Consider the following 25,292-nt stretch of genomic DNA (forward strand, 5'->3'; position numbering starts at 1 on the left):
TCTGCTCCGTTTGTGGAGCCTATCTGGTCAAGTCGGGGTCAAGAGGAGGCGTCAAAGCTGCACAGGAATAGAAGAACAAGAAGAAGAGTTCTCATTATTACATTGAAACTTTTGTGGGGCACTATTGACTGATCGACTGATTTGATAAACAAGAAACACCAGCGGATAAATGCACCTGAGCCACTGTATGCCTCTTTGTTTGGAGTGTCTGGCAGCAACATGGTTTCATAGACCGTGAAGAACCTTTGAGGGATTTGTTGTGCTTGGATTGACACGCGTATTTCATGAGATGTTTGATGAGTATGTGCGGCATTAAATTAACTTATTGTTGATCATGAACCTATTGAGCCCTTAATGAAATCAGGACGACACCTCTAATCTAATAGAAATGACTCAGAATGCATTATTCAATTCCATGCTGATTAATACTCAACCATCAGCAATACAAACGTTCTGTTTTTCACAGCAGACATTTTGACTTGTTATTGTGTATGAAAAGCAAAGGTGTTACTCCTGTAACAACATTAGCGACGGCTCGATCAGTTCTATACAAGTGTCCCAGTCGGCCGTGACAGTATGGAAGGGAGGTAGCATGCACAACAACAGGGCCCTGAACCTGAATCAGCTAAATGGAATCTAGATTTTTACCTGTAAATGTGAAAATATCACATGTGAAAAAGGCTTTTTTACCTGCGTTCCAATGCCAGAAAGGTAGGTCACCTGACTCTGATACCAACACAATAATGGAGTTTAACCTTAAAGCCAATCTTCAATTCTTACAAAAAGCCTGCAGTTGTATATGCTAATAAATTGTTAGTACATGGATGTTGGTCCAGAAGCACCAGAGCCAAATGGATTTTATACAATCTGGCAACCCAAAACACGCTCTTGGCTTGTTCCTGAACTGTAAAGCATTAGCAAATGATTTATTAACCATCAATAGAGCCATTAGCAACAACTTGTCAGATAGATAGAAATCCTATGAAAGCAAATGAAACCGACAGAGTATAAGTGAGCAAGATGTTCATCACCGGAGGCTTTTGTGTTGCTTATCAGTGACACATCCTTTTGTTCCCGCCTGTGTCTTTCTCTACCACAGCGCAGAGCCCGGGGACGGCCATAGAACCTGACTCCAGCACATCCTCGCCGCTTTTCTCTGAACTCGCAAACTATCTACCGACATGAAGTAGACTTTCTTCTGTTCCTCACCTGAGTCATTGATATTTTTGTGTGAGATAAGATGGAGTGGGCTGAAAAAGCACAGGCACAGAGGGAATGACAAGGTGAAAAGACTGATGTGGAAGAAAAGGAGGACGCCGCGTTCCCTGGTCGAAAAGGTCACCGTATATGAGAGGATGACGGTGAGAATGTGTGTGGATTATGCATGTTTGTATGCATATGATTATGCATGTTTGTAGGCATACTGTATGTGTTCGGGCTAGTGGGGGCGCGACTATCCACTAGGGAGGAGGTATGTCTTGTCTTGCAGTCATTAAATATTAACACAGCCATCTCGCCCTCCCACTGGGACCTGATTGAAGATGGAGGATGGCACACGGGGACAGGACAGGGTCACCCCTAACTCTGTAGTCCCACTGTAAACCCACTGTGACTACACCTGGGCCAGACCAGAATGCAAACGCATTAGTCATCTGGAGCTGGGACGCTGGGCTAACTCAAGGACTGACCCTGCAATGACATGGGATCACAACAGAATATGAATCTGAGCTATTGCGTCACCTAATGATTATCAAGAGAACAGAGTAAACATATTCTATTATCCTGTAAAATCCTGAGAGAGTGATTTCTGATTGTCCTCACGAATACCCTCCAACCCACTGTTAAATGTAAAAAGGTTTCAAGACTCCAGGTGAAGGAAGCCCTCTGTATGGTACAATAGACTAATGGGAGCTAATTACAGGATTATGAGCCCTCGTGGAAAGAGCACACAATGACCGTCATTGGCTGTTCTTCTATTTTCAAAGAGAGGGGTCCTTACCTGTCCCATACCTTGACATTTCTACAGTTGTTGGTGCAGCAGCCGGCTGATATCAAAGCTGTGACAAAGAGAGAAGAAGAGAGAGACGAGTTTTAAATGTGTTGTTTTGACAAGAGAGGAGTGCCTGAATCGAATCGAGTGACTTGGAGCTGACGTTCTATCTGTTCATACTGCCAAAACAAATTGAAATTTAGATGTTGGAGTACTTAAAATAAATGTATCAACAGAAAGATATGTAAAAGATGGAATTGGTTCATTATTGTCCCAGACACCACTTACGCAAAAACTGACTGAACCATGTACCGTATAAAGGAATATTTTCACAGTATTTTCTTTTTTTGCCGAGAGTTAGATGAGGAGATTTATTAGCTTAGTTTAGCAAAAAAAACTGTAACCAACAAAACCACAGATTACTGTATTCATTATTTAGTTTGTCAACAGATTAAACAAAAGAGATATAACGTGTTAATAAGTGAGCGTTAGAGGTGCTGGGGGGCAGAGGTATTTACTTCGGACACAGCAGGCCGTTTCCCCTAGCTTTCATACTTTATGCTAAGCTAGGCTTATTGCACTCAGGCTCTAGCTCCATATTTAATTCAGACATTGGTATCAGAATTCTCATCTAACTCTAACGCTAGAAAGCAAATAAGCGCATTTCCTTCTATGTGTACAGTGAGTTACATCTCATAGGCTTTCATCTTTGTCTTCTATAAACTCAAAGAGTTTTGAGACTAAAGTAACAGTCTAGATGTGCAGGTAGATGAGCTTTTAGAATTCGTTGAAAGACATCGTGCACTCCCTCGGCCTATGGCCACCACTTAATGACGTGTTGTATAGAGCAGCATTAACGTCTCCACATTCCCCCCTCGTCTGTTTCAATCTCTGCTGCAATGGTGCAAGTGACAGCGAGCCGAGTGGCAACAACCTTCACGAAAAATGTGAACCATAATGTACACAAACACACACACACACACACACACACATCTGATTTATCAAAGTGTATCGACTGGAAGATTACCTGGAGACTAAGGGGGGCAGACAGCGAGAGATCGGATCAAGGATTCATCTTGATAGTTTCAACAGAAACATGCTCTTTCACGCAGACAACTGTAAGACATCAAACTATATTGCAATAAACATGATTGTTCTTTTAAACACACGGCAGGCTCTGGACTCCATCTTGACATCGCTGACCCAAAAATCCTGCGCTGTTTTTTTCTGCTTGGCAAGAAAAACTGTTGCTGTCAAATCAAATAGTATTAATGTAAAGGTGTACACGACACACAGCATCCTCCCTCGTCCTCTCTGGCTCTGGGAGCACTTCTGGTCAGAACTTGGTTTGGTTAAGCGGTGGAAAAATGCCTTTGCCTTAAAGCTGTCCAAGCTTTATAAATAAATATATATATATATATATATTACCCCTCTGTACCAACTTTGCCCTTCAGAACAATTCTTTCATCCTTGCCCCCCTGCTTGATATCTCTCTCGCTCTCTTTCGCTTTCCTCTCCCATGAGCCTATGATCATGTTTTCAGCACATTTCCTCTCCTTGGCGCGCGAACATCTCTCATTAAAGATTCATGACGCTCTTGTGACCGCCGAGTTCTGCGAAAGATTCCGGTAGCCACCTTCACTGAGTTCCCTGCCCCTTCCCTCGCCTTGTTTATTTCCGTGGGGGGGGGGGGGGGGGGCAAGACAGCACAAAGAGACTTGAAAACTCCTTTAAAGAGTCGGGGGATGCAGCGGTGGGCTGCGGGGTATTTTCGTTTGGAGGTCAGGATGTAAGGAATGGAATTGATTTCACGGCTAAAGCAGAGCTCGTAGACCAGATAGAGAGCGGTGAATACATGATCACATGTCACACGAAGACAAACAAAGACACAGGAAGTCAGTAGGAAGTGTAACCGATAGCTGAAAGCAGGACTTTGTCTGAACATGCTCTGATAGATCGATGCAAACATAGAGTGGTCGAGCAATTGGATTGATGCCAGAGAGATGAAACATGAATTCATGTTGGTTATATTGATGCAAAGAATGAATATTAGGCCTTACGCATTACAATGGGATTAGTTCCAGATGTGTTCCAGATGATTTTTCATAATAAACACATGTCTGCGAGGCCTTGTCATCACCCTGCCATATGCCGGCTGGCGCCTCCCTGTTCTTGAGCTCATTACCTTGTCTGGGACACCGCGATCGGTTTCACACGTTTCATATTTTTGTCTTGTTGCATGACTTTTTTTGTGTCGGGCTTGTCGCTCTGCACCTCACAGTCGATGCACCTGCAATGCTTGCAGTCAGGAATCAGAGTACAACGACAACAAGGCACGCACAGTTTAAAAAATCAGCCAGTAATGAAAGACGCCGGCGGAAACAACACAGTTTCTTGTTCAACCTATCAAGCGAACTCAGTTTTGGGTCTTTGGACTCGCCCGCTCAAGCACGAGAACAATTAGCTTAAATGGATTTTCCGTCTCAAGGTCTGCAGTCACACACACAGGTCACAAGATTACAACCTGCTGTCTCGTGATGGAGCAGTGCTGTTAACACACAGCAGGCATGTGCCAAAATCCAGGAGAATCCCTTTAAAGTGAACTTGATCAATGTCCAATAAAACTTGCCTTGTGATCTCTTCAAGGAGAGTTATACAGGGAGAGAACATACAGAGCGCTTAGACGGCGTTTTGTTGATTTAGTTATAAGCAGGACCAAAATTGGATTTAAACGGGATGTGAGAGATGTGTAGAGGAAAAAAGGCTCTGTGTGGGTCAGAGCAACAGGACATAGATAATGTGATTACTCAAGAATAATGTGGGGCCTAAGCTCCTTTAAATTACACCTCTGTACACTAGAGCTCGAGTGAAAGGCTCTAAATTTCCCCACAAAGAGATGTGAGAGATTGGATGGGGAGGAGCTGCTCCCACACTGAATAAATCACTGTTCCGGACGGGGAACCCTGTTCCCTGCTGCCAGACACCAGTTATTAACTCTGTATAACTCATAATCTTAGTTCGTATAAGAGATTCAAGGCTGTTTATTACCAGATCCAATGTCTTTTGTTTCGTGAAAATTGGGGAAATACGTTTGAAAATTTTAAAGTAGGCTGGGATCCAAAGCTCTGAAAAATAAAATCTTAATGAGTGGTGTATCTGTATAATTTGTCAAAACCAGTAATCACGTTGTTATTGATGTCAGAATCTAGCCAGTAAAGACAAGAACCTGCTTTCCTCACGGCTGCTCTCTCAGTCCTCTTTGATCCGTCAAACACCCCCCCCCCCCCTCCCTCTCTCAACTGATCAATGCAAGGTAATTTCACATGGCCATTCCCTCAGATCTCCTAAAAATCGGCCACATAAATAATTCAGGCCGGCTGGGCAGGACAGCCTGTGGAGACGCTCGGTAGATCGGTGACCTTCCGTTTAGCTACAGCAGTCAATCAGAGCATCGGGGAGACAGTCAGTCAGGCAGCGAGGCCGGCTGGCAGCAGAGCTACTTGTCTTGACGTCCCTCGGGCAGCTACAGTCAGTGCTGTTACGTGTGACTCTGGACGACACGGATAAGCTCTGAACGCATAATACGGAGATTATGAGCGGCCGGAACACATTTAACAAGAAAACGAGAAAAAGAAAAAGCAGGATATTTATGGATTGAAGTCTGTGCTTGGTCAGTCTCACAGAAAGGCCCCAGTCTTGTAAGGCTGAACTTCCAAGTGGATAGAAGGTCTGGGGTTCTTCATCGCTTTGGTTGCTTCTGCTGCACCAGATCGTAGCACCGATATGCTTAGTGACTACTTGGGTTGTCAATCCTGGATGAATTAGCTGTCAGTCAGTGTTGGAGAGACCCTGGTGACTGGTCTTTCTTATTCAAATCAATAAAAATGACACTACGGGTAAACTCCTTTGTGTAAAGAAATAATAACATCGAGGTGTCATTCACTGAGGCTGGCCTTTTCGAACTCAAGCAAAATGGCTGCTTGAGGATGTCCTAAGCCCGCCTGTTCCCTGCAATCATCTTCAAGTCAAACGCAGATCCGCCCGCCCCTTTAATATAAGACCCCCGACTCGACCCGTGATTAGACACACAGGCTCCACAGCCACTCAATTTAAAGAGCTTTATTTTTACCTGTACCATTGGAGCATGTAGAATCATGAATTAAAATCATAATCAGCTGGACCCACTTTGGCAGAAGCTAAACTGCGATGCTACTCACTATGCTGACATTTAATTGCTCCTTGAGTCTGAGGTTGCTGTGCAGAAAAATAATATTGTCCACAGTCCCTGGTGTAAGCCGGGCTCTCCCTTCACAAGCCAAGAAAAAGTCTCTTTCCCCGGCTACGCTCGGGGCTAGCATAGCGAGCACACTCAGGTAGCACGCAATTAGAGCCATGCTTTAATATTATCTGATTTAGATTTCAAAAATACTGCACAATCATTTTCATATCTGATTCCTCCAGACAAAAAGCGTATACATTATGTTCTCGCCTGCTGTACTGCATAGTTCATTTTTACCCATCTGGGAATTTATAGAATTTTTTTAGATAACTGTTACCCGACCCGGTTCAGGACTCTGTTCTCCAGATATTATATGTAATGTAATATGCCAAGCTTAAAGCCATTACACTATTGTTACAACAATGATAGGAAATGTTACAATGCTGCATAGCGGCTTCAAATGGCAGTAAACGGTAACTTTTGAATACCCAGAAATCATGTAACACAAAAGAACACCAAATAACAAAAAAGGACTAAAAACATCTACAGTTGGTGAGTCGAGGAGTGGTTCCACATTTTGGGATATATACTCACTCGCTTCCTCACAATGTCTTAAATATGGAGCTGGAGCCAGGAGGTCATTAGCTTAGCATAGCATAAGGAATGAAAGCAGGGATAAACAGCTAGCCGGGCTCTGTCCAATCTTCTCAAAGCGGACTTCTGTTTAATCTGTGCACAAACAGAAATGAGAAAACAACACTTTGTGGTTTTATGTGGAGTCTTTATCTTAAGCTAAGCTAACCAACTCCTGGCTCTAGCTCCATAGTTCATGCAAAACAATGAGAATGGTATCAAATGTAACTCTTGACAAGAAACTAAATCAACACCTTTCCCAAAATGTGCAACAATTCTTCATAAGAAACAGCTGAACTCTTATTGAGCCTTATTGCCCATTTGGATGTCCTTTACGCATATTTCGCCTAAATCACTCGCTGCTCGTAAAGGAACAGTTTTATTACTGGTTCAAATATCTTCATTGTTATATATTTCTTTTAGGCTAGGTCTATGGTCACAAAAATCCTTCTTGGTGTTGGTTTAACACCTTTTTGTTATTTAAGCTCACATTTATCGTCACATTAGACTCTGCAGAGTATGAAAATACAGGAACAAGAGAAGGAAAGCTGTCGTACTGTTATAATTAATGGTCGTCTGTCTACTGTGTGAGAACTATAAAGAGTGTGAGGCTGAAGAGATGAGAGTAGAGCTGGATAATTGGAGCCTAGCTAAAAGGGCTGTGTAAGTGTGTGTGTGTGTGTGTTTGTGTGTGTGCGGTTATTTTGTCTTTGCGATCTCAGTAATACAGACAGACGTACGCACATCTATATCAAAAGGGAAAGACTAGTCACGTGCAAAGCCATGCATGGAGGAACTGTAGACGTCACATTTTGAATACTACCAGGAATTATTGTGTTTTGTAAGTGTGCTAGAATTTTAAATCTTTGTTCTTAAATCAACCATTTGTGTATTCCATATTTAAACCAAAGAGATCAGCAGAGCAGGAAAAAGAATACATCAGAGAGATTTCTAGAAGCTAGTGCTGGCGCAAGGTCAGCCCTTAATTCTTCTTTACATCTGTTGTCCTCCGTGTTCAAGCCCCCTCCACCTTCTACACGGCTGTGTTTTCAGTTACATTGGTGAGCTGCGCGTTCTGCTGTGACTCTCAAAGGGAAATCAATTAAATATTTAAGCAGACATTTGCTAGATAAACTGCTGTTGTCCTTTTTTAACATGTCACCACCCATCACTTCTCAGTGCTGTTGAATAATACAACAGGCCGGGCATAGCGTGTAGATCATTGTGGTGTGTGTGAGTGAGTGTGCACGTGTCTGGGGGTTTGTGTGTGCGTGTGTGTGTGTGTGTGTGCGTGTGTGTGTGTGGCTCAGATGGGTCCGGATGAGACACAATATTGGTTATTGCACTAACTGTGAATGATGTTAGATTTCCAGCGACCCACGATTCTTTGCTGATCCTTTAGCGCCAAGGATCAGCATCTAATGGCTTCTGTCTTCTCAAGTCCCACAAGCCTTCGGACCTCGATGACCCATGTCCTGAGGCTGAAACTTGTTTACACTCTCTCGGACACTTTTGTCTCCCCCCTCCCTGATGAAAACAACTAATCCTTCTGTAGTCGTGCATGTTAAAAGGCCCTTTGTATTAAGATAGAAATAATGCAATGCATTGCATCAGATACAGAAAAACAATGTTGAGGCATGTTTACTTCAGAACAATGCCGGGAAGTATAAAACTTAGGTACGATTGTGTCACGAAAAGCCTGAGAGATGAGCTGAAAACAACGGGGCCTTCGGGGTTACAATTAGGTGTGGACATTTACATTCTTCTGCTCTTTAAATAAAACATGTTTCACACGGCTCTTCTCCCATTAAAGAAGTTGAAATAGCAGCTTTAGCCCTCCATCATATCGGATACAAATACTGCATCCCATGATTGAAAACAGAACATAAATATAACGTTTAGTTGCAAAATAAACTGTAAATTCCTCAGTCAACATTTAGAGAAACTATTAAAAAAGTAACACACTAGCACAGAAAATAACCATCGAGTACAGTTCAAAGCAACCCAAGAAGTACTTCAATTCCATGTTTCACCTGCAGCTAATGCTCTCAGGAAGCCCGGTGAAATTAAATGCACCTTTTTGCTGTAAGATTAAAGGAAATGAGCCGGTCTGGAGCAGTGGGGGGGTAATGAAATTGATTTCAATATCGCCGAGAGGAAACCTCACAGACCATAAAGACTTCTCTGGAAGAGAACGAGTAAGAGATAATGATGGGAATATGGCCAATCCTCTTTACGTCGGTAGGATAAACACATTCATCCGCAGTAATGGGAGCTGCACACGTGCCCCGCTGTCATTCTCATCAGGAAAAATATTACATCAAATGCACATAATGCACAATATGGGCCGGAGATTTATGCCCCAGGAAATGGATAACTACATCCTGCGTGTTGGGAAAGGGAGGTATAAAGATGATGTCAGCTGCAGCAATTTTGACTTGCTATGTTCCCAACATGTTATCTCACTTTCTATCCCTGTCTTTAACAGCTGGTGAGGCTGTAAAAACCATCACCATGATGGCAGCAGCAACGCAGCTCATCACCACAGCTTGATCAGTGACACAAATGCACAACAGACAGGCACCATAGATACGTAAGCTAGCCAAGCATTAAAGCAAGACTATGCAACTTTGTGAAGAAGAATAAGACCCATTCTTCCTCTTACAGATTAAAAGTTGGACTCATAAGCACAAAATGCACCACGGCTCAATTCAATGCATTACATTACATTATAGTCATTCAGCAGATGCTTTTATCCAAAGCACTCAGGGGTTTTGCCAACACCAATGTACCTGATCTGGTACCAGTATCTTCTGATGGCTAAGCTTTGATCCCCTTTTCAGACATGGGATACGTGGAACTGTTATGCAACATGAAGGAATCATGGATTTTATAAAGTATTTTGCTGTATAAGCATTCATTAACGACCATCAGGTATTCGCTGGATTCCCTCGTAAATTTTCACATCATTCAATAAAATGAATTAGTTATGAAACAGTCTCAATTTAATAAGTATGCCTCTGTATGACCTTAAAATGTAGATTAGAGCCCATAAGCGAGAAGATTGACGATTTCTATATATTATTCTTAATGCTGGTCATCTTTGCCAGCGGGTCCGATTTCGGCGAAATCAGACAAAATCCTGCAGGTTCACCAGAAACATCTTCAGCTCAGACTCCTCCAGCCAGGAGCAGAGCTTCGCCTCACTGCTCCACCGGTCCACGCTAGGAGTCAACATCGACACCACGCTGCTGGAGGGCCACTGGAGGGAAGGGAGGCACAGGAGAACCAGAACCAGGACTCTCAGACTCTTTCTAAAGGGACTCTGGTTCACAGAAACCCTATCGCTTTGTCCCCATGGACCACATACATCAACAAAAATGAAAGGTTCCTCGCAACAACTTTAAGTTGGGATGCTTGTTGGATGAAAAGCCAAATTATAAATTCTGGTCTGACTGTGATTGTCGTTGTACAATTTTTGTTTCGTTATTTTTTTCCTGCACCACAAAATGTTGAAATTGCCTAATTACCTAACAGATTTTAATGATTTTCTTTGTGCATAAGAGATGATAATTAAGAACAATTTGAATGCACTTCTCTTAATTTGGGATAACATGCATTAATCGACATTGAGTCGTACAAAGGTGAGGTAACCTGAAGACTCACATTCATTTCTCATATTACTCTGTTAATGCTCCTTAACAGACTCGCTCAGGCTGAATGAACAATATAAATAACTCATTGAATCTATGCAAGTCATTATGGAGTAAACAACATCAGATTTTCCTTGTCCCAAATTAAGACGCCTCAAAAGCTGCCAAACATACAGCCGTCCAGCTCACTCACCTCCTTCACTCCCACCTGATCACCTGATGCCTTCAGACTGCCAGCTCTCAGCATGACACACAGCTATGGCTGAACAACATCATCATCATGCAACATAGCTAAATGTGTTGCTGGTGACTTTGGGACTGACATGAGGTTCCCTCAGGCCCAGTGCTGCCCTCGTACATGGCAGCTACTCAACTTCCAGTTAATTACCTGGCCTAGCAAGCTAATTTCCTCTTAGCTCAGTGGTCCGTTCCCCATCGGCCCGGCGTAAGAGGACAAAGACTGCTCTGCATTCCACTGGGTTTGCGCGTCTACCGGATGACTGGGGCTCCTGTGGAACATTTGTCAGATATACCTCTGGGGTTTGGGCTGCAGCGACGCCCGCGTGCACGCCAAACAGCCTCCTAACTCACACAGTTACTTAGCTGTGGAGCTGCTGGTGGGCGGAAATGTTTGGGTGCATCCTGCAGTGGCCAACTGCTCCGCGTCTACATGAATACTGATCGAATAATCAGTTATGAAGATAAATCATCACATTTACATACATCAGAGTTCCAGAATGCTGCACATGCACACACATCTTCATCTTGATTATATCTGCAGTACATTATCCTTCTCCCTGCCTGCCCCTGATTTATAATTTAGGCTTGCCAAAAATAATTTTTGTTCTCTTGTTGGAGACATTTCACACTCCATTTCCCATTGACATTACTGTTGTCATGAGTTTTGTGCTGAAATTATGGGTAAAGCACCAGAAAAGTAGCGTGCATTGTTTGCTCCATCCAGCAGAAGCGAGCTTTAAAGAGACGAAGCTGAGGGCGGCTTGATTAAAAATGACAATGATATGCACTGGAGGTAGATTAAAAAAAAAAGCCTAATCATGCACTCCTTGGTTAATGGCTGCACTGATGGCCTACAGGGGGTGTTTGGGATAATTCGTCTCAGGTGTGATTACAAATTCAAATGCCATGATGGCATTTAAAGGTAACATTTTCCCTTTTGCAGGGTTTTGAAAAAGACATCCAACGTCTCCGTTGGCCTCAGCCCTAACTATCTCTGGAGCTTCTAACCTGCTCTCATTCCTTCACTGTTATACAAGATAAAACACATCAACAGTTGGTCAACAGCCAGTGGAGTGCCAAGTTCAACCGGGTTGTTGAGTCCTTGAAAGAGGAGAACAAGACGTTCAGAAAGAACTGGGCGAAGGAGGCAAACCATGTCAAATTTGCCTTGGACAAAAAGAATGTGATGGACTTGGACGCAAAGTTGGAAAAGCCGTTGCTTGTAAGAGAGAAGGAGAATGTCACTGCCCTGGAAAATAAAACTCACAGCTCTGGAAGATCGGATGAGATGCGAGCTTGCTGCAAAGGAGGAGAGCTTCCAGAGAGAGCAGGAGCTGCAGAGACGGAGCAGAGAGATGGAGGAGGAGCGGCGCAACCAAAAGGAGGAAGAGATCAAGCTCCTGACACAGCAAAACGCTGACCTCCAGGTACATAACCTCAGCCTTCAGGAGCTCGCCCAACAAACTGACAAGGAGAAGGCCCAGTTTAAGGAGGAGGAGAAGAAGGCCAGGAAGGAAGGAGGTGGAAAAGATGCTGAAGGACAGGAAGGAGGAGGAGAGGGAGGAGAAAGAGAAGAACGAGAACGAGAAGAGAGAAAAGGAGGAACTGAAAAGACAAAAGAAAGAAAAAGAGTTGATGGAGAAGAAAGAGAAGGGGAGGAAGTAGAAAAGAGAGAAGCAACATCCTTTCTCTTCTCCTCACCCATCCCCACTTCTACCCTAACCCCATCCTTCTTCCTACCAAACACGCTCCCACCCATTTACTCCCCCACCACCACCACCACCACACACACACACACACACACACACACACACTCACACACACACTCACACACACACTCCAGCCCTATTCTGGCATATACCGTAAAATCACGGTAAAACCCAGTTATCCTACTGTCACATACCGTAATCCAGTATACGGTAAGATACCGTAAGAAAACAGTACATTACTGGCGTCCCTGCTGCCAGTAAGTTACCGTTCATTTACGGTGAAATTGTTTAGAGTGCAGCTGTGACAAACATTTGAGTTTCTTCACGCCTCTTAGGCTGTGAGACTTTACAATTTGTCAAGGGGCTGCTTTCCATCCTTCGCCCTGGCAGACGAGCGAAGAAGAGGATAGAGTGGAGTCAGAGGAAGAGGAGAAGTTGAAGGACAAGGAGGGGAAGAAAAACAACCAGTAATACACTAAAATACTTCCTCAACCCTCTTTCCTCAGCCCAGCCTGGCAAACAGAACAGCCTCCAGCCTTCTCCAGAAAGAGGTCTTTGTAACCAGAGTTTTCTCTCTGTCCGACAGCTGGTTGTTCACACTGGCACCCAATTAGGATGGAAGGAGAGAGAAAGGCAAGAGAGAGGGGGGAGAGGGAGAGAGATAGCCTGGCTTTCGCAGTGACAGCGGAGAAGGAGAACATGATCTGAGGCCAAAGCTTCAGTGATGACTTCCTGTCTCAGACAGGCAGCAGCACTTTTCAACAACAGCCGGGGGAGCTGGAGAGTCTGAAATGATGCTGCAATTATAGATTAATAGAATGAGAATGAATGAGGCAGTGCGACGATCCGTGCTAATTCAAACAGATAAAATAGCATAAAAATGCACAAGAATGGAGGATTATGCTGCCAGTGTCTGTCAGTTCTCATTAAGTCAAAAATACAGTGGCCTTATAAGAGCTCAACACAATGCAAATGAAGAACCATCTTCACCCATGTACATGCTTAGCATTTAGAAAAAGCGCTGCAAGAAGCTCACAACACAATGGAAAAAGTGATTGGATGTGACACAATTGTTGTTGCCATCATGATGTATAAAGAGAACTGGATACAGCGTTGGAGACGGTGCCCCGTTTATCTCTATGAAAGTCAAGCCAAAGAAGTTAGACTTCCAGATATGAAATGAACCGGATCTTCCGCAACCACGGGGCCCATAGAGCGGGGGCCCATAGAGCAGGGGCCCATAGAGCAGGGGCCCATAGAGCAAGCGCACTTCTTTTAACCCAACTGCTCGGTCTTGTATTATGGTTTGGCCACGATGCACAATTGGCTTCAGAGTCCGGCTTGGTTGTCGTGGTTTGTGGTTAATGATGTTATTGGCAGTCCGCTATCTTTCACTGTGATCACATGATTCAGATGTAATAACAAGCAAAAGGCAAATGGTCAAATCTGCTAACGTCAGTTGTCGATTCAGGAGGCAAAATGAATAGCAAGAAATTAGTATTTTTTGCACGTCTGTGTAAACTTAAGTTCACATATATAGTTTCAGAGATAACTAAGACGTTTGAGTGGTGACCTGTCGTCATCATAAACTGTTTAGTGCCGCGCAAGGACGAAAAGCCTCACACATAGCAGCAGTAACTAAGGGGAGGGCGTGGCTTTACCAATGGTCAATTGCAGAGTTTTACACCGTGCATGTGCATGTGTGTGTGTGTGTGTGGCATGCATTGGCATCACAAGGGCAGAGGTTCTCACACACACACTGTAGTGTCTTTTTTTTCCCATGCAGCCTTTTCTTTTCTCCTCCCGATCATCTGAGCAGCTTAAGCGAATATGCAGAACTTGCGATTGCTGAAGCAGAAAACATGATTAAGTCTCTCCTCTTTTTGAAAAAGCCCCTCTGCATCCTACAGGCTTAGCAAACAGTCTGGGTCAGGAGACTACAGTGTTCACGGCTGATTGTCTTTCACTAGAGCGAGTCCATCACATGGGAAGATGGACATATTTGATCTGCGTCTCAGCTGAGCTGAAGGTTTCATTGTTTATTTGTAGCTACTTAACAGGCTTTACAGGCCCATTATTTTATACGGGCAAGACAATATGTATTGCTATTCAAGTGACATGCAGTTATTGTATTTTTAATGTATGCACTCGGTACTCCCTGAATTCTCTAAATGCATTTTAGGTACATCCCTTTTGTGTTTTTCCGGGTCATGTACCGTTGAGATGAGACGGTTTCTTTTCTTCTGGGAGAAAACTGAACATTTCTATCATTTTACAAAGCAAAACTAAGAATGCTTCCAGTCGTTTTGGAGATCATACCCCTCGCCCCGGCTGTAAACATAACAGAATAAGTGTGATAAGCTGACCAAAGCATGCAGGAGCAGTTTGTATTAAAAGGCTGCAGAGGTCAGAGTGATGTTTTGCTTTCATCTTGGATTTTGTCAGGAATTGAAATGGCCTGAGCTTCAGTGCTGTCGAGTGGCACGTGTACATGAGACTTTCATTTGTCTGAATAAAACACTGCTACAGTGACACTGGATGGGACACATCCACCCAAATCACACACACACACTCACACACACACACACACACACACACACACACACACATACATGTACATCAAAAAAATGAAATAATACTGTGCAAAGGGCTTAGAGGATAATCCAAGTGAGTGGAGTGTACTACATCGTCACAGGAATCAAATTCCCTCTTCGTCCAAAAAAGGACATGGCGGTAAGGATGGGCCAGTGGATGACCCACGCAGACACAGAGCTGCTCTCTTTACTTCTACCTCACAACAGGCATGCACGTTTGAATATTTCAATCTGTCAGCAAAATTCCAACACCAAAATACAGCCTACATTTTGACGCAATTCATTTAGTATCAACACCACAAAAGCAAAATCTTCCACCTCCGGCTTAGTGGTGTTTGCATGTCTCCATCTAACTGTGTTGTGACACTTGAAGTTAGTGTCCTTGTCAGGTCAGTGGAGGCATGGCGTCCCTGTGAGGACATTCATGATAGAGATAAGCAGCCATTCTGACAGATGATATACCGTTAGGACTCTACAGCAACACACGCACACATTTCTCTCTCACACAGGCTTAATGAAGTCTTTATGAACCTGGTTAAAGGCTATTTGCTGCATGCATTTCACTCTGAGCTAAGTTCACAACAGTTATGATGCCACAGTTGGCAAACCACCAGACATGAGGGCCAGTGAGTGCCCTGTGCACTCACAACATTTTCCAATTAAGGATTTGCGAGGCATTAATGTGGCGTGGCCTTTTGCAGACATCATATGGGTTTCAGGTTACAAGAAGATTGAAATCTCATATGGAGCTACAGAGTGCACATAGAGCTAAAATAGAAACAGAATTATGATCCAACTCAAAGTTGTGTGTCTGTGTGTGTCTTCACAATAATCCGCTGCAATTAGTGGAGATTGCAAAATGGCTCGAGAGAGATGTTTACGAGACTGTTATGTGTGAGGCTACAGTGGCTGTATTGTAATTATTGTACTTCAGCAATTTAGTGTTTTAATTTAACAAAGTTGGGAGGACGTTTACAAAGAGGATGGTATGATATCCTGACTTTTAGTCTCCAGTATGGCTTATGTTCAAAAAACACTACATCTCCCATAATGCAGCTCAATATGGTCTCTTTGTTAGGCCATCCCTGTCTGTTGTTTTTCGACCTCCACGACTCCATGTTTGTAACAGTCTTTCTGACACATTTTCAGTTTCCAAAACCAACGAGATGACCCTGATGACATCACAGTTACATCATCAGGCCATCAGCCATGACAAAGCTCCTCCAGAGCCACAGATTACATCATACAACTGTTTCAGAGGCTATAGTGCTCAACTGATCTTCATGTGTAGAATCTGCCCCTTCGAGTAGCACCTAAAGGTCACAATGAGATAGAAAGATGGTCTTTTTAGAACGAAATACATATCAAATCAATCGTTATAAATGACTTACCATTCAGTAACAATTATTATTATTATGATGTTTTTTCTACGAGACTTGTTTTATTTGTTTGTAATGACTTGCTTCCTGTTGCTGCCTCTTTGGCCAGGTTGTCATTGTAAATGAGAACCGGTTCTCAATTGACTCATCTGGTTAAATAAAGGTAAAATAAAACAAACAACAGCATCTGACTCCTGACATTACTTCATGAGAGGTAATTGAATGCCTTCCTGTACGTGTAGGATGTACTCCACTCTGTGTACACTGTTTCTGTTCCTCTTGTAATATCAGCCTTGTTTTGCAAATGCAGGCAGATATTTCACCTTGAGGAATTTGTCCTTTAGCTTCTGCCAGCTCTGTGCCACTCAGCACTTTTTCCCCCGGACTCCAGAAATCATTATCAGCCACCGTGGGGTATTTAAACAGCAGCCAAGTTGGTACTTTGATATTCCTCCTTCTCTCTGACATCCTTAACTCTCACTGAGATCGGCACGACTGCAGTAAAGTCAGGGCGGTGATTCGTGCGTGTGTGTCGCAACGCTACAGCACACACTGATATCTGAGCGTGGTTCATTTGAGTCCAATCTGTTCAATTTAGATACAGAACGTGTAAAATATTGAAATAATCGGAACCCCGGATTTTCTCTCTCATCCACCCGAGCCAACCCACATTCCTCTCGAGATGCCAAGAAATCAATAATGCTGTACATTTTTTCACCGGTCAGAATGAGGAAGAGTTTCTCTGTTTTCTCAATCAAATAAGTGCATCACATGTCATGCAGCAATCTTCCTTTTTTATTTTTACATTTTTGCAGAGACAAATAGATTATCTCCACTGCCAAATCCTTCTTGTGCAGAGAGACAATACGATACCAAACCTTGATAAAATGTTGTGTTAACTGTTGGTGCACTAGTGTGTGTGCGTGTGTGTGCGCGTGTGTGCGTGTGTGTGCGTGTGTGTGTGTGTGTGTGTTTGTGTGTTTGTGTGGCTTGAGTCTAAGTGAAACTTTGAGTGTTGCACAACGTCCTCCTCTGCAAAGTTTTTAGAAGTAATTAGAAGATCAAAACACGGGATGATCACATCACATGCAGTCACATTACAATGCACACACACACACACACACACACAGACACACACACACACCTACCATTCATGCCATTGTAGATGCTCCGATGGTGTGGCGACAGCTCGTCTCCTGCCGGCCTCCTCTGCCCGTCTCTCACAGGGCTGCCAAACTTCACATGGTCAGGGCTCATACTGTACTGGTGCCTATGAGTTTCGGGGCTGCCCCCCTGGACCACGCAGCCCTTTTCATGGTGCTCTGAGGCCCCTAAATGTGCCTGCCTGGGCTCGGGGCTCCCGCAGCTAATACTGCTTATGCTGCTCCTGTGGTGCCTCTGATAGAGCTCCCCGCTGCCTCCCTGACCCAGGAAGTGCTGCCTCTGGCCCAGGAGGAGGTCGGAGCTGTGGTGCTTGGGGTGCTGCTCCGGACTGCGTCGGCCCACGTTCCTCCCGTATTTTTCCGGGCTGAGGCCCCGCATGGCTCGACTGTGGTCAGGCACGGATATGGAGCCGCAGCGGGGCCGGCAGAGCTGGGGCAGGGTGTACGGGTACTCCAGGCTTGTACTCCGGTGGCGCCCAGCAGGGTGCTCAGGGCTGGGCATCTCCCTGTCTACTCCGCTTATGCTTCCTATTCCACTGATGCTGCTGCACCTGGGTTTGTGCACAAGCTCGGGGCTCCCTTTTTCCCCACCGCTACCAACCCCACCCACCCCTGGAGCCAGGTGAGGCTGCTTATGTTGAGGGTGATCGGAGCTGTCAGCGCTCCCTGCGCTGGAGGTGCTGCTCCCATCCCCCACGTCTCTCATCAGGAGGCCCTGCCCGGGCACCAGCAGCAAACTACTCTGGCTGGTTATGGAGTTGCGGCACCCTCCCAGCCCTACACTCCCTCCCCCTCCACTTCCTCCACCCCCACCTCCTCCACCTACCACCCCTTTCTCCTCATCCAGCAGCAGGCAGAGCTCCTTCAGCTCCAGGTTCTCCCGGATTACCTCCTCCTGTCGGAGCTCCAGCTCCTTGAGTTTCTGGAGGTAGAGGGTCACCTCTTTGCGCATGATGCTGGCACTGTACCGTCCCAAGCGCTGCCACTCCCTGGATACACGCTTGCCTTTCTGGCGGTCGTCGTCCAGGAAGCAGCACAAGTCCCGCAGCTCACGGTTATCCTCCTGCAGCTTCTGATTAATATCCTGAGAGGAAGAGAGGGAAAGTGCAAGAGGAAGAGAGAGATTTAAACTGAGGCCCTAATCATTAAGAAGCTCTCATGAAAAAAGACAATGCTGATCAGGGCAGAAACAACACAAATGTGCTTTTAATTTGGTGCAAAATGAGATAATTTGTCTTCCATTGATTCTACCTAAACTCCAACTAAATCACTGCAACCATTGTCCAATTTCAATCCATTTCACCACTCGTTTAGATATCAGTCTAATGCTGCACTCATAATGAAATACAATTCTAATCCTGTCTGTCTTTGCCACAAAAGCACTGACTCACTGTGTGCCATTCAATGTGAAGTACATAATATAGATTAGAGCGCTCTACAGGAGATGGAGAGGCCACACACGGATATAAAACTGGGTTAGAGCAGTGAAATCACACGCCCCTAACATTTTACACCCAGCAACGTTTACTTAAACATCCCTCCTTCACCTCCCCTAGAGCTCCTTCCTCTCTCCCCTCCCTCTCACACTCTCTCCCTTTCTCACCCCTCCAGCTCTTTCCTGTGTAATTAGGCAGCTTGGATGTGTGGAGAGGTGACGAGGTCTCCGAGAAAGGCAAATGATCCCCATGTGTTTCCTCTGAGGCTACCTCAGGCTGGGTCTCAGCCTTATCTGTAAATATTGTGGACATTGTGCCAGAGTCGTCTTATTAGCAGTGCAGAAAATGAAGGCAGTATAAAGGTTACTGAAAAGGCGAATGTTTGCATATACTTTCAAAGCAAATGCCACGTTGCTCTAAAGGCAAGATAGTACAGCACATACCAGATGTATGTGCAGGAACTGTCTAGGAATGTGAGGTGTGTGTGTGTGTGTGTGTAGCTCAGACAGAGAGATCTGGACGCCAGATTTAAGCATTGGCATTTGAATAGATTCTTCAGTAATCGGAGGATGACTTTTTACTTTACAGCCAAGCTGCAAGGATACAATTTGTCATTGATTTCCCTTCCTGTTAATTAAACTATTGTTGACCAAAAAAAAAGAGAACTATTCGCCTAACTTAAAACAGCCCATAAAGCCCACCGGATCTACATTCATCTGTATCAGATTCTCATACAGGCCCTCACAATGGCACAATGAACTTCAACGATACCATCTATTCTCACAGCATGCCTGCAGACGCGCTCATTAAGCAGCAGCACATCCCTCATGCTATGCGCGTTCTCAGGTGCGCTCCAAAACTATGAGCTCATCCTTCACCGATGCGCGCCCCCTCACCTTCAGCCCCCTGATCTCGTTCAAGTGCAGCTGGAGGCTGCGATTGACCTCTCGAATGAGATTCCCGTGGTCCAGAATCACGCTCATCTTGTCGGCCTCGGACCGCCTCAGCCGCCGCACCAGGTCCTCCTTGGTCCACTTGAGCAGCTCCTCGTCAGTCAGACCGGAGATGTCCTCCGCTGGACTTTCAGTCTTCGCTATCGACAGCTGGAGCTGGGGCTGGGGCTGGGGCGGCGGAGTCGCCTTCTCCATTGGCACAGCTCCTCCGGCACCGACAAAAAAGGGCAGAAAATAGTCAGAGGCTCGTTGACAACCTCCGCTCGCATCCGCTCCGCGGTCGACTTGAGGTGGAAAACGGTTACCGGCAGAAAGTCCGTCGCATAGTTCGGCCTTTTTAGTCTTCTGCTGTTGCTCGCGACTCTTCCACTCTCTGCTACAGAGCAACAGCTGACGATGCCGGCGGAGAAGCTGCTCTGCTGTCTTATCACTGCAACATCCTCGCAGCCAGGGTGAACTGTGGCCAGCCTACTTACGGTGTGAGTTGTCGCCTCGGTTTTGCTACATCCAAATTTGGTCCCAAACGTGGTCAAAGTGAGAACAGCTTCGGCGGACAGTCGGTGCACACACACACACACACGCACACACACACACACACACACACCTGCAGGTTCAGCACACTGCGAAAAGAGAGGAGAGAGTCCGCTGTGCACGGCAGAAACACAGAGAGGAGAGGGAGCTCTCTCGCTCTCTCTCTCTCTCTCTCTCTCTCTCTCTCTCTCCCTTCAGGGGTTTAAGCTTCACCGAAAATGCTGCTTGGTTACAGCGCCACTTAATGTTCAGAGACACGCTAAACAAGCTGTCCGATATCTCTCCGACCTGATGTATTGTTGAAATGTGTTGACAGTAAGATAGATAGGCTACACACAGTTGAATAAATACTTATTTAGGCTAAATCATCTTGGCATATAACAGCGAGCAGCAGGCTATCGATTCTGTTCGGTTACAATTAGATTATTTAAATTACAAGTCATTGTATTACTCCTTTTATTTTCTTTCTCCTTTCACAGCATATATTTCAATTATCCTCATATCCTATGGAGTGCATTTGATACATGATTTTTTTTCTTATGTAAATTTGGAGATTAATTCCATCACAACAAAACAAATAATTATTTGCTCTTAACATGACTTCATTGAGACATGCAAGAGTCATAAACCTCAGTAGGTCCCACAGAAATCATCTAAGAAGAAACTAATTAATTATTTATAGTAACACTATTATTCTACAACTATTATTATTAATTATAACTCTCAATTGCAATATAGTTCCATTTCTACTGTATTGACTACCAACAATACCTTTCAAATACATGTAGGGTAGATTTAGAATTAAGGTAGAATAATGCCCTCTAAATAATAGTGGAATAGAAACAGGGCCATTTAGTTCAGTAGCTTCATGTTCTACTATTAGTATGACTAGGTTTAGATTAGTCACCTCTCTACGCAGTGAGTAGCTCAACAATTAGTGAGATAGCAAAGAGTGGAAACAAACACTGGTCTAATCACACGTCATCACACTGTACAATAATGTCATCAGATAACCTCCACAACTCCCTCACTAAGCTATTAGGGGAGATACCGGCGTTGCAGTAGGCCAACACTGTGAACTGCATATAAACTACATGTCCCATGCTTACCCTCTTCCCTTGCGTGCGCATAGCACGCTCTATCGACGTCACTGATAGAAGAGCCAATAGGAGACGCCTGAATTTGGAGTAACACGTCGTTTTAGCAAAGTGCAAAGAGCCGGGTCTGGTAGGGAGCGATCCCCTCACCGTCGTATTCCTGTCCTGTACATCCGTGATTTCTTTTGAACACAACAGACTATTTTGCTCGTGTCTAGACTTGAGACCAACCTGATATAAGAGGTAAGCACCCGACCTAACTTTGCCCGAAAGTAGGTCGCTTCCATTCAAGGAAGGGACAGGAAGTGGGTCGATGCTACATTCCGTTAGCTAACCCAGCCGGACGCACAACGAAGCGTTAGCTTTTAGGGGTTTGAGTGACGGATATTTGGCAACGACGGTTAACACTAACGTTTACCGTGGAATTGACGTGGTTTCTACAACACTATCGTTACTCGTAGACGCAGCGAAACCGCCGCTTGTTCATCTCGATGTAGAAATACTGTTCACGCCAGTTAACGTGTCTTAACCTTCACTGGTGTGTTCACCAGCAATGATACATGGCCTGTGCTATCTAATGGAAGCTAACCGTTGTAAACATCTTTCAAAAATAGTGAATATTTCTATGATTTAATACAATTTCAAGGTTGCTTTGTACTTTCCCCTCAGAGTAAACGCCACACAATCAACCCCACTTCCCCTTTATCACATATGGGCAATTTACTTTTCATTAGGTCAACAACCTTGTTGTCGATTTATCTCCTTGAGTTGAAATGATGCTCCTCAGGTTGCTTGTTTTGTCCGAGTCCGACCAATAGTAATTGATGATTCATCAATATTAAATTAAGTGAGGAATGTAATTGGTAGGTTCACCACTGTGTGTATTTGTTGTCTGGCCTAAGATCATATTGTACCTCTGAAATCTTATGCCCAGCTGACAACACAAGATAGTTACTTTGTTTGTTTTGTGTCATCTCATCAAATGCACTTTGTAAACCTGCTGAAATACTGTTGCATTGCTCTGGAAATATCAAGTTCCTCTGATCGCGGTGAGAAACAGGTACTGTTGCTACAACAGGATCTAATGTGACACTTTGCCAAAGGTGTGACGTCTCACTGACATAGGCTAACAAAGGTGTAACCTAAAGATACTACTGGGATTCCTCTACTGTTCCAAAACATGCTGTTCAGGTATGCTTAGGACAGGTGTTTGCGTCATTCTTTTGTATATCTGCGTCTTATTTTAGAATGGGGGGGAAAGGAGCACCTGTATAAAGAGCGGCTGTCTGCAGCCAGTGGAGAGCAGTACACTTGTTTAGTCTGCCATTGTCGGAGCAACTATATCCACTGCTTCTATTGGACTTTAAAATCATCACCGTGATCTGTTGTGCTCCGTCTCTGCTGAAGCTCGGCGATGGCGTCCTACCAGGAATTCATCCAACAGAACGAGGACAGGGATGGGGTGAGATTCAGCTGGAACTTCTGGCCCTCCAGCCGCCTGGAAGCCACCAGGCTCGTGGTCCCCGTCTCCTGTCTCTTCACACCGCTCAAGGAGAGGCCTGACCTTCCGCCGGTCCAGTACGAACCAGTTCTGTGCAGCCGGGCCAACTGTAAGGCAGTGCTCAACCCACTATGGTGAGTTAAATGGGAAACCATGCCCCTGCTTACAGATGTGCACTTTTTAATGTTTGTTTTAACTGCAAGTTATCAAAAAACAAGGATTTGAGTATTCAACCTTTTATTTTGATGTATCTTTTAGCCTTCTTTTTTAGACGGGAATTGCGTTCAACCATCTGTGCAACTTTCTAGTGCCGACTATGTTCTTGACATTTCTTCATTTTAGTATTCCTCAAGTAAAATAAAATGGGTTGCAGGGAATTTGGTGCTTTGTATAAATAGCTTTTTCCTGCATCAGCAAATACTAGGTGTGGTACATGAGAGTTGCAAATGGGCATATGTGTCACTCACGGTTACACTCCTGCCACATGGGTGGATCCTTAACCCAATTGTTTTGCTCACTCCTTCACAGTCAAGTTGACTTCAGAGCAAAAATATGGGCGTGCAACTTCTGCTTCCAGAGGAACCCCGTAAGTACTGACGTTCACAGCATACTTTAATTTGATATCATGCAAGGCCGATAATTTGGACTCGCTGCATTCCTTTATTGAGGTTGCTAATCCGGTTCTGTATCTCTGCAGTTCCCTCCCTCTTACGCAGGCATATCAGACGTGAACCAGCCAGCGGAGCTCATGCCACAGTTTTCTACCATTGAGTACATAGTACAGGTAAATACTACATGCATGTCTGCACTCTGACCTCAGCCCTGTGCAAGGAGATTGTATGTACTCTATTGTGTCCCAGTTGTGGGTCAGATAATCAATGTGTTCAGTGTCATCGAGGGGAAAAAAGGCCCTGTACTTAGCCACTGGGATCAACACTAATCAGGTGCAGCTAATATGGTACATTAGTGAAAGAGGTTTGTCATAATCATGTAGTGTTTTTATATCTTAAGTTCTACAGTTATTGAAATAAACAGAAACATCCTTTGCTTTGCAGCCAATGTAGTAACTATGCAGAAACAAAATGTGTAACCTTCCCCTCTCACTTATTTACAGCGTGCACCCACAGCCCCTCTGATCTTCCTCTATGTGGTGGACACGTGTTTGGAAGAAGAGGACCTCCAGGCCCTCAAGGAGTCCCTTCAGATGTCACTCAGCCTGCTGCCCCCCAACGCCCTGGTGGGCCTCATCACATTCGGACGCATGGTTCAGGTTCACGAGCTCAGCTGTGAGGGGATCGCCAAGAGCTACGTGTTCAGGGGCACCAAAGACCTCTCCTCCAAACAAATCCAGGTCGGTGGCGCCAAAGGAATGAGGAAACTGAGATATGAGACAAAATAGGAGATTTATGTGTGAAACAGCACAACTGTAATAACTGTTTTTCTTTGGTGTGTTTCAGGAGTTGCTGGGTTTAACAAAGCCAGCAGCATCGGGACAACCAGGTCGCCCTCTGGCACCTCAGGATGCTGCCGCTTCCTGCAGGTGAGGAGGAGCATTAACACTCGCCTCTGTTCTGTTAGCTGTTTCCAAAAGTTAGGAAACACACTTCGCAGTTCTTCTTTGTCTAAGGTGTGCTTGTGTTCAAATACAGGTTCCTTCAGCCCGTGCACAGAGTGGATATGAATCTGACTGACTTGCTCGGTGAGCTTCAGAGAGACCCGTGGCCTGTCCCGCAGGGCAAACGGTCACTCCGCTCAACCGGTGTTGCGCTGACTGTTGCTGTCGGCCTGCTGGAGGTAAAGTCTACACACGCGTGCAGAAGCTCAGATAATATTGAACACAAAGTTTGGATACTAATAAGACTGGACTATGAGTATCTTGCATGTGGTGGTTTACCACAATTTTCAATCCAAATCCAACTTTATTCTCTGGATACAAATGAATTAGCGGTCCTGTAATGAGGCGCTTCACCGTCGCCTGAACTTTGGCCTCTTCAACATGACTGTGCCACATGTAACTGTTCAGCAAGGCACAGACTGCCTGATGACTATCTGCTGCAGGAACAGTACGTGAGCATTGTCGGTTCAAAGGCTCGTTCCTTGTTTGCCTTCTGTCTGTTCCTTCCACCATTACTCTCCTCTCTTCTCCTACAGCCAATCTGAGCGGTTTATATAACTGATGCAACAGATCGTCCCC

General features: G+C 44.7%; 2 protein-coding genes across 4 annotated transcripts in view; one reads left to right on the forward strand and one right to left on the reverse strand.

The window, feature by feature from the left end:
- ccdc85al (coiled-coil domain containing 85A, like) overlaps positions 1–20,602 on the reverse strand; it is a 22,277-nt gene extending 1,675 nt beyond the window's left edge. The window contains exons 1-4 of one of the 2 annotated variants that reach the window (XM_031864562.1): positions 19,913–20,602; positions 17,566–18,664; positions 2,000–2,057; positions 1–57 (exon numbers count right to left, since the gene is read on the reverse strand). The exon at positions 1–57 is cut by the window's left edge and continues 1,675 nt beyond it. In XM_031864562.1, coding sequence (XP_031720422.1) covers positions 39–57; positions 2,000–2,057; positions 17,566–18,664; positions 19,913–20,164 — 1,428 coding nt within the window. In that variant the 5' untranslated portion in view covers positions 20,165–20,602 and the 3' untranslated portion in view covers positions 1–38. The remainder of the gene's footprint in view (positions 58–1,999; positions 2,058–17,565; positions 18,665–19,912) is intronic. The other variant, XM_031864564.1, reaches the window with a different exon arrangement.
- The window catches only part of sec23b (SEC23 homolog B, coat complex II component), a 10,039-nt gene continuing 4,992 nt past the window's right edge, over positions 20,246–25,292 (forward strand). The window contains exons 1-7 of one of the 2 annotated variants that reach the window (XM_031864561.1): positions 20,246–20,446; positions 23,005–23,232; positions 23,627–23,684; positions 23,796–23,882; positions 24,213–24,449; positions 24,556–24,638; positions 24,748–24,892. In XM_031864561.1, coding sequence (XP_031720421.1) covers positions 23,012–23,232; positions 23,627–23,684; positions 23,796–23,882; positions 24,213–24,449; positions 24,556–24,638; positions 24,748–24,892 — 831 coding nt within the window. In that variant the 5' untranslated portion in view covers positions 20,246–20,446; positions 23,005–23,011. Of the gene's footprint in view, positions 20,447–21,674; positions 21,841–23,004; positions 23,233–23,626; positions 23,685–23,795; positions 23,883–24,212; positions 24,450–24,555; positions 24,639–24,747; positions 24,893–25,292 lie in introns of those variants that run through there. The other variant, XM_031864560.1, reaches the window with a different exon arrangement.

This window comes from Anarrhichthys ocellatus, unplaced genomic scaffold (genome assembly GCF_004355925.1).
Source record: "Anarrhichthys ocellatus isolate YVR2014 unplaced genomic scaffold, GSC_Weel_1.0 scaffold31, whole genome shotgun sequence".
Lineage (NCBI taxonomy): Eukaryota > Metazoa > Chordata > Actinopteri > Perciformes > Anarhichadidae > Anarrhichthys > Anarrhichthys ocellatus.